Genomic DNA, 14,561 nt, shown 5'->3' on the forward strand with positions numbered 1-14,561 from the left:
GTACAATCAGTACACTGAAGTACTGTGGTTTGCTTTTCCAAACACTTGTGTGTAATCTGAGTCAATTTTTAGGAATGTGGGGTTAAGATAATGTTAATTGTAAGTGTTGCTCAATGCTACATGATTATGGGCATCAAATTAGATCAATTTAAACAACTGACCACTGTACTATTTGAAGATGGTCAACTTTAAAAACAGGATGCCATTGTACAGGAGTAGATGATTTATGTGCCACACAGGCTTCTGGATTTTTTTTCTTTATGCTGGCCAATTTCAGTTGACAATTTGTCCGTCCACTTTGGTGATCGAGATCTGGATACCTGAGCAGCTATTAGATAAAATCAAGAACTTGAAGGACCAGTAGGCTTATGCCATGGCAAAACATCTGTCACCCATCCATCTGTAATTTATCGTGGTTGAAGACACTTAAGTTTGTGAAGATGTTTCACCTCTCATCCAGGGGTCCTGGTTATTTAAAGTGTAGTTGGGTTACGTTAAGGGTGAAACCACTCTAAAGGTGCCAATATACCCTCCGTCGTGGCAGGAAGCCGCTGCAGTATTCTCATAAACGTCAGGTTTCACCACTCAGACAATATCGCGTCATGCGCTCTAATAAGGAGGCGAAGTTGTGAAAACCATCTCCCACACAACAAGCAACGCGGTGAGCATAAAAACTGTGAGACCTTGCCCCGTAATGAGCTGAGGTGTGAGTTGACCCATGCCATTTTTTTCACACCTTGGCTCATGTGATAACTCGCAACCTCAAAATGGGACAACCCCCTCCAGGGATTAAATACATTGCACACACCACCTTTTGGTTTTAGAACTGAAGCTCCTTTGAGAGATGAAGTGTCTTCTCAAATTGAAAGAAGTACACTTGCCTTCTTTTTAAAAAATCTTTTATTCAAGCTCTTAAGACTACCATGACTAGGATGAGACCTTACACAGACAGGTATTCACCTAATTTGGTCTCAAGGTGTAATGGTTAAGTCCTATTGGTAGCTTTACCGGCACTTTAGACATTTTTGCAAGAATCACTAGAATCACTTGGTCAGAGATTCATTTGTCATGTTTATCACTATTTGTGAGCCTTCTTGAGTTCTCAATGGATTTGAAATCTCAACAGTTTGTGCAGTACAGTGGTCCCTCGTTTATCTCAGGAGTTACATTCCAAAAATAACACGCGATACGTAAAATCTGCGAAGTAGCCAACTTTATTTTTTACAATTATTTTAGATGTTTTAAGGCTGTAAAACCCCTCACTACACACTTTATACACTTTTCAAAGACTGGCATGGACGTTTTCACACTTTTCTCTCTTGTTTAAACACTCTTAAAGCTCAAACCTTTGTAAAAGAAAATGACCAGTATTATAGAATGAAACCAAAGGCAGTTGCCTTTGACGGTGCAAAGCTTTTCGTCGACATTGTTGTGTTGGTTGGGGAGAAAGCTTACAAACATACAGTACAGCGCTTCAGAGTCACACTGCTAGCGATCAAAGATTTATGTAAATTTGACAAGCTGAACGCATTCTGTACTGTACAGAGACACGGCACGAGATTGATCGACAATGGTGTACAGCCAATCAGGACGCAGAACACAATGCGCTGTTTAAAAAAAAAAAAAAAACATGGAAAATTGCACACAAAAAAATCTGCGAAACTCCGAGGCCACGAAAGGTGAACCGCATTATAGCGAGGGACCACTGTACGCCCAACTGCTGACAACAAAACTCAGAATCTTATTTCTGTAATTCACACATTCCCAAAAAAAAAAAGTAAGTTTTGAGAAATGGACATCATCCACAGTGGATCAAATCTGCTTGTGTTTTGTTGTTGCTGTCTTAGGCTTTTTTTGTCATGGGCTTCCACCCCCCCCAAAAAAGAGAAAAAAATTAGGCAAAACAGACAGATAAACACAGTGGGAAGATTTTTAACAGACAATAAATAGTCAGCAGGGAGAAGAAGACGTCACTTCACCGAGCCTCTCTGGAAATGAATGTTGATGTGTGTTTGCAGCCGCTCGCCATCTGCTCCTCACATAAGCCTCTTGCGTCTCCCACTTTGTTTATCTTTTTGCTCGCTCTCCCTTTTTCCCACTGCTCTGCTTCTGTATCTGAAATGAGATCCTCCCGGGGCACGGATGTTCACGGTCAAAGAATCTCCTCTGGTATGGAAGATGAGATGAAGGGTTCCCTCCAACATCTGTGTAACATGAAAAATGTAATGCCGATTGGCATAAAAATATTAGATCAGATCAACTGTCTTTGAATCTTTTGAAAAATAACTGCAGCGAAAAACACAAAGTAGTCAGTCACCCTCTGCTCACCAGTTCTTGCTAACCCTTCAGTAGATGTGTTAAATTATGAAGCTTAGTTTGATCAGTTCCATCAAGTTACCCACACTTTGTCTGCGTTACCTTGGAGACCAAAGTGTTTATTTTCTCTCTTTCTTGTATCCCTAGACTTCAGGACAAGGTCCAGGAGACCATTGAGGCTTTGCGACTCGCAGGAATCAAAGTATGGGTGCTGACAGGGGACAAACATGAGACGGCAGTCAGTGTAAGCCTGTCCTGTGGCCACTTCCACAGAACCATGAACATCCTGGAGCTCCTGCAGCAGCACTCTGATAACGAGTGTGCTGAGCAGCTCCGCATACTGTCCAGGAGGTAGGTGTGATTCTGCTGAAAGTAATGATGTTATCTGACAGCATACATGTTGTTTAATTTTGTGTGTATATATATCCCCCTGACCTCATATTGTGTTCTTTTTTTTTACTTTTTCTCTGTCTGTTCGCAGGTTAAGGGAGGACCATGTCATACAGCATGGATTGGTTGTAGATGGAGCTAGTCTGTCTTTAGCATTGAGGGAACACGAGAAGCTCTTTATGGAAGTGTGTAAAAACTGTTCAGCTGTGCTGTGCTGCCGCATGGCCCCACTGCAGAAAGCTAAGGTATTGTTGTCTTGTAAGCATTTTTAATTGTTTGTGGGTGGATGGGGTTCCTTTGTTGTTGTTTTTTTGGGGGTTTTTTTTATGTTTGTTTGTTTTTTGTCTCTGCAAATTTTCTGAAGCTCACCTGTGATGCCATTGTTACTTTGTTATGTCTAGGTTGTGCGTCTTTTAAAGACATCTCCAGAAAAACCCATCACCTTAGCTATTGGGGATGGAGCCAATGATGTCAGTATGATACAGGAAGCCCATGTGGGCATAGGTAAACACTTAGCTCACGTAGATACAGACTGTATTGTCTCACATGACATGGTATTAGTGTTCTGCAGTGTGATCTCCAGTATGTCTGTGTCTCCAGGTATCATGGGGAAGGAGGGTCGTCAGGCTGTGAGAAACAGCGACTATGCAATTGCCAGGTTCAAGTTCCTGGCCAAACTCCTGCTGGTCCACGGGCACTTCTACTACATTCGAATAGCTACTCTTGTACAGTACTTTTTCTACAAGGTAAGATCTAGAAAGAGACTTTCTACTTCCGCTGTAATTGTTCAGTCCCACTAGAATGAAAATACAAGACACATTCCCTGTGACTAAGAGAAATCGGTGTGTTTTTATTTGTTTTGTTTTTGTTTTTTTTAATTTAGCAAAAAAATTGCATGTATTTGCAGTAACTCCTTTAAGTCAAAAAGGAATTGCACAGGTTGCCTGGTGGGAGTCAACCCAGCTCCAAACAGTGGTGCTCTGCAATCATTTTCAGATTGGTGAAGGTTTGCAAAATATTGCTGTGTAATTTATAAATGCTCACAAATTCAGTCTCAGTCTGAGTGCAGCTGGTCTGTGATGCATCTCTTTGCAAAAGAAGACTCTGCCTAATTGGTTGCCAAATGGGTGTATTCTGGTTATTTTCCTATCTGAAACAAGTTTGCACAGGGCCTGTTTTTACATTTTCAAATAACAAATCACTTATCTGTGGAGAACTTCTACATTTCTGTTCAGGAGATTTGGTTGTTCTCTAAATGTGAATTCTGTGTCTATAGATGGCAACAGATTTGCAATTTTTGCTGATTTATCCCAGTTATTTGCTGTGTAATTGCACGTAATTGCCAACTTAACCCCATTCAGATAACAGACTGACTCTTTTATTGTCATTTTATCATTGTCGTGATACAATTACTCACTGACTTGGTTCCCATCTTCAAAGACACCATCTCAAAGGCAACGGGACTACAGGTTCACTGCACACAGTCACAATAATTTAGCTTGTGCCATGGCCTCCAACCACTGTTTCCCCTAGTGTGACCGTAGCATAACTAAGAGCGTGTTCAGTTGTGTCTCCTGTCACTGCAATATTTTTAATGTTTCTTTCCTTCACTCTGTCTTTTCTAGAATGTGTGTTTTATCACGCCGCAGTTTTTATACCAGTTCTTCTGTTTGTTTTCACAACAAGTAAGTCTCACACTCTCTGTATCTTTGTCTTTTTAATGTCAGTGGTGTTTTGGTCCTAATTTTGTGCTCCCCTTTACCAGCGTATCTTATTAGGTATCAGATTGAGTGCATTTTTATAGATTTTTTTTCTTTTTCGATGTCTCTTGTAGTGAATCTGTGTTAAATAAAAACGAAAATGGATCTTATTATTTATAGGCTTTAAAATTAAGAATCAGAAGTCTATTGAATTTCTGTCTTTTCAATTATTTATGTAGCATGGTTTTGGAAGCCAGTCCCAAAATATTATTAACCATGTAACACTATAGTTTTTACTGGGAGGCCATATTATAATCCTCTTGCCTCATCTTCTAGTACAGTGTGTGTGTTCCTACTCATTTGTTTTTCCGCTTTGCTCCAACTCTGCTCCGCCTCGCTCCCTGATATCTTTAAGGTCTGTTGAACAAGTTGTGGATATCAGTTCTTGTTAATGGGTCATTGATGAGTGAAATGCTGTCTCTGTCCAACCTAGACTCTGTACGACAGTGTTTATCTGACACTGTACAACATCTGCTTCACCTCGCTGCCAATCCTTGTGTACAGTCTGTTTGAACAGCTGGTCCATCCGCATGTATTGCAGAACAAACCTGGCCTGTACAGGTGAGCTTATATGTCATCTCTAGGTGAACACTACTTTGTATATTGTTTTCTGTTATGTCATCATCTATATAGACAGTTGGCCCACTGTTTCTTTTTTTTGTGTGTCAATTGGAATTTTATGTAATGTTTTTAAATTGGCTGTTAGCATCTAGATGCTGCTTGTTACATAAATCATTTTATTTTTCAGAACTGCTAAATTGCAATGTATTTATTTATTCATCACAGTGAAACATGCAACTTTGCTTGGATCCTATGAATGCTCTTAAGGATTATGATTAAAAAAAACCTTTTATTTATTTATTTTCTGCAGGGATATTAGCAAGAACTCTCTGCTCTCTTTCCGGACCTTCTTGTACTGGACTGTGTTGGGTTTCTGTCACGCCTTTGTCTTCTTCTTTGGATCCTACATACTAATGGGAGAGGACACCACACTTATGGGCAATGGACAGGTATGTGTTTTCATGCTCTATGATGCTGATATCAGTCAAATGTTAGTTCAGAGCAAAAAAGGGAAAAGTAGCAAACTGATACTATAGAGTAACCATTCGTGATTGCATCTTGTTGTGTTGCGGACATTAACGGGACTGTTTACCCGCTGGTATTTTTGCACTCACGTCTTCCCTTCATCTTGCACTTTTCTTATCTGTCTCTTTGTCGTTCTTTTTGTTTAAGAGCATAACAAATCTTCCCTTTTCTGTCCTGCTGCATATCTCATCATCTTTCTTTCTTTCTGAAGTTTGGTATTTCCGAAAGCACTCACTTTTACTGCACTCTCTTGGTTGTCTTTTTCTTCTGTCCTTTGTTGATTACGCCTTTTCCCTTTTGCCTTCATGCTGTGCATGTCTTCAGATCTTGCGAGCTAACAGGCAGCTGGTAAGAGTCTGCTCTACAGATGAATGCATGTCTTCTTAGGGAGCTAATGAGAGAACTCCCAGAAAGATTTTCTTTTAAGTGAAATATTAAATTATTAGTAATGATGCTATTCAAGAGCATGAATTTAAGTGGCTAGTCTATAGCATTTACATTAGTGGTGTCTTGAAATATGCTGAATCAACTCATAGTAGAGTTACATGGCTTGGTTTAATCATTTCCTACCTCTCCTGTACCCTTAATGGCGATTTTTGAGTATATACAGTATTTTACAATATATTATATTTTGAGTTTGATGACCATTAGAATAGAATAGAATTTCTGCCTTTTTCAAAGCGTAGCTGCATAGGCAGAAACCATCTTCACTAACATCTAGTCAGATTTTTCTATAAGTAGGTAGATATCAGTTAGGGGACCGAGTTTGTAAAAGATTTTAGTTTAAATCATAATTCTGAAAGTAGCGAGCACAAACTTGAACTGTATTCCTATCACAGGTCCAGAAATGGTGTTTACTCCCCTGTGTGTCACTATTAGCCCTCAATGTTCGGACACCAGCAGGGTCCTGAACTGGCTGGCAACAAAACAATGTCTCCCACAGCTCTCAACCTATAAGTAGAACAGTGGAGCTACTGATGGTACTCACACAGTTGGAGGCCGAGGTCTTATTTTGGGCACCGTGATGCCAAAACAACTTGTTAACCAAGGCTACAGTCATAGTGAACTTGTCTCTCTTTGCACCACATGTGTAGACTAAAGCTTGTCAGTGATCCAAGGGAACAAGAGCAGTAGGGTAACGACGTCCCTTATACAGATGCGAACACACAGTCTGTACATTTATGCAAAGCTTCTGTTTTCCCCTCCTCATGAAATCATTTTCAGGAAGTGCCAAACTACATTGTAATGCTGTTTATTATTATTAACTGAAGTACTTGTATGTCTGTTTCTGTAGATGTTTGGGAACTGGACATTTGGAACACTGGTCTTTACTGTCATGGTCATCACTGTCACGTTAAAGGTAAATGATATCAAATATTATACCCTATCAACAAACCACTGTACTCTTTCTGAAGAATCAGTTGTGTTTGGAACGTTTTGTAATGTTTACGACACTCATGGTTACATTTGAAGCTTTCAGAGTAATGAGTGGTGGGTTCATATAATAGCAGGCACTCTCCCAGTCAGATTTGTATGTATGCTACCTGCTGAGAACAAAGCAGCAGGAAGCCAAGTTATTCAGTGAATGTAAACAAGGGCTGGGAAAGAAGTATCCAGTGACACATCTTCAGCTTAGCTGGAGTTTTGCTTACATGTAGGAATTTATAATAAGTTGACAAGCTGACACTGAAGTACATCAGCAATTTATTTTTGAGTGTTTGAGTCTTTTCTCATGTAATGCCCTCTAAGGATGATGGCTGATGTTTGCATAGCAGAAAGCTGAGAAACACATGCAGTTTCAAAAGGAGACATTTGTATTGTCAAAGTCTCGTTAATGAAATATGTTGAAAGATGTTGTGATGAGGATGATGTCAGTGGCCATTAATTCGAGAAGATAATTTATCAGTGTCACCTCAAGGTCTCTCTTTATAGCACGGAGGAAGATTGCTGTAGTTTATTGATGCACTGCCTGTCCCTGGATCCATGTTTTACACCCATTTTTCTTTTCCTCCCCCTCCTGTATGTGTGTAACGTCAGCTTGCATTAGAGACTCATTTTTGGACGTGGATGAACCATTTTGTGACATGGGGCTCAATTGCCTTCTATTTCATCTTCTCTCTCTTCTATGGAGGCATCATCTGGTAAGAACACCTTCTTGGCAAGTTCTTTTTGCTTCTGGAAAGTGATGCTTTTAAACTCAGTTACTTCCTGTGTGCTGTATGTTTATCTCAAATAGGTCTGGGCAACAGGAACAAAAAAAAAAGCTCTTACCACTTTTTTTTTCAGGTTTTTTTTCTCATATATATTAAACATTTAAATATTATTTTCTGTTAGAAGCTGAGCATGACAAATGTACAATACACAGAAAAATAGAACAATATACAGATCTGTAATTCTGTGTGTCTACAGTCATCTAAAATATTAATTCTGACCAATAAGATGATTTATATAGATTCAAACCGTTTTTGGGGGGAACAACACCAAAAATAAACAAAGCTTTCTGTATATATCATCAGTAAAAATTCAGGAATCTTTCAAATATAAAAAAGAGAACATAAACTAAAGTGATATATTCACACAATTGTGGTGTGCTAATGCTTCAAGACAACAATCCATCCATCCGTCCATCCTTTCACTTATCCAATTCAGGGTTGCGGGGGCGGGACTGGGAGCTATTCTAGCTCCCGTAGTGCGAGAGATGGGGTTCACCACGTGTAGGTCGTCAGTCTGTCGCAGGCCTAACTGTCAAGTTTTTCTAAAATATATAAATAGAAATGGTTTGAGAAAGCACAAGAAGCACAGGATTGAAATGCATTGTTTTTGACCACAAATCCGATCAGGTGGTGAAGTATGATAGCTTTGCAGATCTCTCTACACTCCTGTGTAGCTGGGACAGTGCTGTCTGAGAGAAATGTTTACAGCTAGTTGAACCAGCAGCTTCAATCAACATTTTCAACTGTGCTTACTTGCATCATACAGATTACAATAAGGTATTGCATTGTGCAGGTAAACAGTTAGCTGTGCATGGTGTAAGCATGTCCTTGCTTCAGGTGCTTATGTGGCATTTATGTGGAAACGTGCTTTCAACTCATTTTGCAATGTATGTTGCTCTGCTTCTTTATCAGGCTTTAGCAAAGTCCTCAGATTCTTCTTTTGAATAATAAGCTTGTCCTTTTATGGCTGTCATGTTCACTAACGCTGCAGTAGCACAAACATTAGCACATGTGCTGCTAGCGGCTCCTCCTACACTGATGTCAGTGTTCCAACCATGTCCGTCCCCATGATTGGTTTGACAGGGTACTATTCTCACTGGCCTCTCGTATTGTCTGTGAAAACATGGATGTAGTGAATTCTATCGGCTTTATATTGAGCATTGTCTCATATTTCTATTGAGGGAAAAATTACTTCATAATGACTATTTTATTGTTTTATTGCCCAGCCCTGATGTCAAACTATACCTCACACTAGAGCAGGGCGATATGACCAAAAGTATTTATCACGATATAGATTTGAAAATTTGCGATAACGATATAATTGACACTAGACAAAATACTTTACAACTCCACAATTTTATTAGTGCAAAAAAAAAAATCAATGTATTTTCACTTAAACAAGCAGCTGTTTTTTATGTGCATTAAAGTTATATAAAAATTTTACAGTGCAAATGCAAACTCCTTGCTGACAGTTGAACCAAAAGGCATTTCCAGTGGAAACTGGCCGACATATCCTCAGCATAACCATGTATAATATCCACAAAACTTAAAAAGAGGTTATACACACACACAACACGGTAATATTATGTCGAAGCACTGTACGTATCACTCCGCGAGGCTCCTGCCTATGATAGCCGTAATGCTCAGACAATCCATCAAGCGGTGCGGGTTCGTAGCTTAGCAAAATCGTACTAAAACATTTGACAGATTTTCAAGCGCCGTGTACGACATAAAATCATTTCAAGGTCGGTAAACACAACCAGAATTCAAACATAAGGCCCGCGGGATTATAAGGGGCACTGTCGATTTTCAGAAAAATCAAAGGATTGATTTTAAGTGTGCTGTACTTTCCAAACAACATGGTAATAACGACGGCCCGCTAGCACGCTCTACCAAAAATAGTGCTTTGTTGTGTATCTGACGGACGAAAGCTAAACCAGTTCCACACCACTGAAGTTGCAGCATTTTTACAAACCAGTTCTGGTTCATCAGTTTCATTCAACGATCCGCTTTCACCCATGTCATACTCCGTCGCCGCCGTGCCTTTTTCACCATGTGCGTATGAAAACAAAGGCACTGCGCATGCGTGTTTTACCCATATTCTATCGCGATATTTAATTTTCTTGTCGTAGCCCAACATTATACTGGTATTACCGTGAACGGAATGATACGGCCCAGCCCTACCTCACACGACTGCTTTGTTTTTGTTTTTTCTGGTAGTCTGCTGAGTTGAACAGATCAGTCTCGACCACGTTACACAGGCCAGTGAACTCACAGACTTGCAGGAGCCATGCTGATAATATTGGACCATAATGGATATTTGTAGTCTGACATCTGCACCAGTCATTAAACTCTGGTGTCAGGAAATAATGAAATTACTCTAAGAGCATGACTTCCAACTGCCAGTAAAACCTGAATTTATGGTGAACAGGGCAGAGTTGAGGCTGGCTGCCCATCTCTGTTGCTGTTTTGTTTTGTATGATTCTTTTTTTTCTTTTTCTTTTTTTGTAAGGCTAACCAAATGTTACTGTTGCTTTTGGACAAACTGGCTTGTAGATGTTTTCTAAGCATAAAATAGACATTGTTTCCTCTCCCCTTGCCCCCTCAGGCCATTCCTGCACACCCAGGACATGTACTTCGTCTTTGTGCAGCTGCTGTCCAGCGGTTCAGCCTGGTTCGCCATTATCATCATCGTCATAACTTGCCTCTTTCCTGATGTGTTGAAGAAGGTCTTGTACAGACACCTGCAGCCCACCAGCACTCAGAAGAGTCAGGTAATGAGGGGAGGAGGTGCAGGAGCAGTATTATAAAAAAGAAAAAAAAAAAGTGGAAAGTATGAATGTGAGATGGTAAGACATTTATAGGTTGTTGCCTGTGAGCCAGTGCTGGCCTAACTCTGTACTTTCTCTGGTTCACAGCAGCTGCCTAAGTGCTCTTTTGTTCTACTTGCTGTTTGGACTCTACTGTAGTTACTGAGAATACTTCACCCACTTCTCTGTTTTCACTTACATTGAAATCGTTTTAAAAAGGGTGAAAGCCAATGAGAGATGACAGTATTCTTAAGTAGTTAACAGACTTTGAGAATAAGTCAGATATTGTTAGTTTATTACCAGATCTATGTAAACAAGTCTAAAAATAGTTTCTGTGGGTTTGGGGTTTCCTGCAGGCTCAGAATGAAAAAATTGGCAAAAGGGCCGAATGCTTTCCAGTAGTTAAACTTGTGTGTCAAGCGTTAGATTTAATACATATTCCTACTTGTTTCACACAAAGGGAAATTATATTTCCTGCTATTTGAAAAGAGCCTGGAGGGAAGAAATAAACTAAAATGCCACTCAAAGTTAAAATGTGACAGAGGCAGGGAGGAGAAAAGGTTCTGCCCATCGTGTTGTTTAAATGAGCCTATGTGGTCACAAGTAATCAACTTGGCAGCACAAGAAGGACTTGGTGTTTATACACACATTGCATGAGTCGCCTTTGATCACAGACACGCAGACCAGCTCCACACTGTGCATGGTCACCTTTCAGAGGACCCACACTGTTGCTGTATTGATTTGTCCAGCTGGAGATTGTTTATGTTGTAGTTTAGACCCTTCTCCTTTGAAATTTGTCCAGTCCTACATGGAGTTTGTATTTTCTGCTCTAACCTTTGTCCTGTTTTGTCTGTGTGTGCGATTCTGCGAGTGGGTTTGTGGTTGTGTGTGTGTGTGTCTGTGAGAGAGAGAGAGACTTTGATTTTTAACCTTTCTGTGTGTCTTCATCCTATCCTCTGTGTGCACTCTCCTGGTGTAGATGTATTCCAACCGTGTGGCGATAGGTGATGACTTCATCGCTCTGCAGCCTTTGTCCAGAGCCAAGAGCCAGCTGGGCAAAATTAGGTAGAGGAATTGAGTGACTCAGCCGTGGACTTAAAATACACCCAAAACAAAATTCAGAATATTATAAGGAGTGCCTTATTCAAATGCAATATTCTTGTACTGTGTGTGTACTTGTATTGTGATCCATCTGTACTTATAAATCTATATTTCTATGATTTGTCAGCTATTAACACCAAGTTGCTGCCCTGCTTTTGTAATTGAAAACGTATCAATTCTTACCCTTTTTAGGGAGCTGTTCTTTGATAATGTGGCGTGGCCTGACAGTGACATCAAAGCATGCTGTGCACCTCTCTTCACATTAATTCTGTTTGGCCAAAAATACACAGCGTAGTAGTTAAAATCCTGTACACAGCACACTGCAAAAAGTCCGTAGAAAGTAGAAGTATTGCTTTATGGAATAAGCACTCCTGTGTAAGATCATTCATACAAAACTCAAATGTTCTTTTTCCCAGGTCTCAACTTTATTTGGTCATTTTTCTAACACTGGCAGTACCACAACTGCAGCGTTGTGTACCGTCAGTTTTAGAGTAGGAGCCTTTGTTTCATGCCTGTAACTGCATGCCCTGCACAAGCCAATCAGCATTCTCTGTGACTGGGATGTAGAGAAGATATAAATGTGTGGTTGGAGATCATGTCGAAGAATCGGGTTCAAGCACTTCAGCCGCTGCATGTGTTGCATTTTCAGTGAGAGACGGATGTAGAGAATGTGTTCTGAGACCACTTTCCACTCCTGCCTGTCACAGCATGCCGCTGTCATTACCCCACCACCCGCTGCATGTACAAATGGATAAATGAATGGGGGAGAGAATGAATGAATGCCGAATCACCTGTGAGGGCTCGTAGACTCTTGACTCTTTCCCTCAGCGCTCATAACGTAAGGGGAAATGTGTTGGGGAGGCGGCTCTGATCGTCATTCTTTATCGCTGCAGCTGGTCAAACCTACCTCTTGACCATCAGCAAGTGGTCTTGTCACATGAGCACAATCTGGAATGCCCCTCACATGTTAAAGTGACACATGAATCAGATGCATGGTGCAGCCCATCAATCTACTACTTTTATCTATATGGCATGGTCACCTATCTTGATGTATGCTCAACTAAAACAACTCAATCTAGGACATGGAAACGCCCTCCTTAGCTCAGCGTTATCCACCTGCATGGTTTTAGGCAGATCCTCAGGGCAAGACTGCCACTCCCACAGCTGCATGACAGACTCTTGAACTGGTTTGGACTGTTTTGTACAGCAGCATGTTGCTATGAATGAAACCCTGTGTTGTCTCACGTATTTTTCATTGATTGAATTGAAGATCTTGCTCTTTCGTAGTTGATGTCACGATAAAAACCTGTAAGGAAAATGCTAACAATAGCATAAGCTCTCTTTGATAACACAAAGGCCAAAGAGCCAAATTTAGGGTGGTTCTCTCTTAATGAGTGAACATGAGCAAATGGGGAGTTTTTTATTCTTTTTAACTGTCCAAGGTGAGCAAATCTTTGGTTGATACAGAGGTCATATTTAGTTTTGCTATTATTACTTTTGTTATGAGCAAGGATCATGAATTTGTTTTGCTTCTGCATGTTTTTATAGCTTGCTAATTTGTATGGTTCCAAGGTGGGTGGGAGGAAATGTCACTTATAAAAACAGTGGGCTGGATTTACTGTTCATGCTAGTTTATAGCACACTTAGTCGCTGGTTTATACACTATCAAAGTAAACTGAATCTGCAGGATGTAGTTAGTGGGGCAGATAGATTGGGTTGCAAGTTGCTTTTTGTCCTCACTGACAAAAAGCCTGTAAGTTACAGTAAAGTTGAATCAGTTATCTGAAACTGTTGTAACAGCAACTAAATGTGCCCTCTATGACAGTAGGGTTTATTGCCTCTCTCGTTACAAGTTTTAGCTAGGCGTACCTAATAAACTACCGTCTGAATGTGTTTCGGGCTGCTTGTATGTAGATAAAGCTGGTCTCATCTCAGAAACTAAATGAGCAGAAACCAGCTATTGATTTGGAGAGCACAGGTGAGGGTACAGAGCACATTATGCAAAACAGATTCACTCAGTCTGAGCGATTTGTTGATTTTCTGCGTTCAAAATCTTAATGGTATATTCATGTTAATGTGCTGCATAATGCAGTATGTTCAGCTCTGCTGAGATAATTCTGGAACTATTCAGTTTCCTTTTTTTTTCTTAATTAGATTAGATAGAGGTAATCGTAAAAGAACCCAGAGGGCTCTCTAGGGTTTACTGTTGTTTGCCTACTCTGCAGCTCTGATAGATTCAGCAGCAGGTTAATTGCTTTGGATTCTAATAGATGTGCTTCTATCTCTGTTTCCCTCAAGATGCTTGTCATATGAATGAAGCTTCTTTCTGCTCATTTGTTGCCTAGTTTCACGGCCGTTTTTGAGCGCACTGGCCGTCTAGCCACTGTGCTTAGTTGTCTTTAACTTTTGTAGGAAATGAAGCCCTCCACTAGTGCCCTCATCAAAGCCCTTTACATTTTCTAAAAGACTTATTTCACTTATTCTCAACTAGTGATTTCTGATTATCTCGCAGTCCTAATTAAATTGTGATTTAAATGTGCAGCAGGGGACTTTGAACAAAAAGCAGGAAGCAGCTGGGCTTGTCAGCTCTTCTGCTTTGTCGAGAAGGTCACTTGTGAAGGGCTTTAAGAAGGAGCGGCGTTGATTTGGCCTCTCGGTATGAAGAAATGTATTCGAGTACACTGTAGAGTGAAGGTCAGAAATTCCCCCAATTAACTGGCCCCCTATAGTGCAGCCTGGACTGGCTCTTGACCAAATGATCGCTTGCTTGCTGACTAATGAATCCTCCAGTTAGTAAATAAGCAGCACTGGAAAACATATCCACTGTACCTCAAATTGTTTTCCAGCTGTACGAGACAAAAGCTGATCTGCATGTAAATCAAAAT

The 14,561-nt window shown here is 40.3% G+C and overlaps 1 protein-coding gene across 3 annotated transcripts in view; it reads left to right on the forward strand.

Moving 5' to 3' along the window:
* atp11b (ATPase phospholipid transporting 11B) overlaps window positions 1-14,561 on the forward strand; it is a 50,995-nt gene that overhangs the window by 27,264 nt on the left and 9,170 nt on the right. For 2 of the 3 annotated variants that reach the window (XM_026147628.1, XM_026147627.1), the window contains exons 19-29: window positions 2,464-2,667; window positions 2,798-2,951; window positions 3,108-3,210; window positions 3,307-3,452; window positions 4,332-4,391; window positions 4,900-5,027; window positions 5,338-5,476; window positions 5,877-5,900; window positions 6,847-6,912; window positions 7,590-7,693; window positions 10,374-10,539. In XM_026147628.1, coding sequence (XP_026003413.1) covers window positions 2,464-2,667; window positions 2,798-2,951; window positions 3,108-3,210; window positions 3,307-3,452; window positions 4,332-4,391; window positions 4,900-5,027; window positions 5,338-5,476; window positions 5,877-5,900; window positions 6,847-6,912; window positions 7,590-7,693; window positions 10,374-10,539 — 1,294 coding nt within the window. The remainder of the gene's footprint in view (window positions 1-2,463; window positions 2,668-2,797; window positions 2,952-3,107; window positions 3,211-3,306; window positions 3,453-4,331; window positions 4,392-4,899; window positions 5,028-5,337; window positions 5,477-5,876; window positions 5,901-6,846; window positions 6,913-7,589; window positions 7,694-10,373; window positions 10,540-14,561) is intronic. The other variant, XM_026147629.1, reaches the window with a different exon arrangement.

This window comes from Astatotilapia calliptera, chromosome 17 (assembly GCF_900246225.1).
Source record: "Astatotilapia calliptera chromosome 17, fAstCal1.2, whole genome shotgun sequence".
NCBI lineage: Eukaryota > Metazoa > Chordata > Actinopteri > Cichliformes > Cichlidae > Astatotilapia > Astatotilapia calliptera.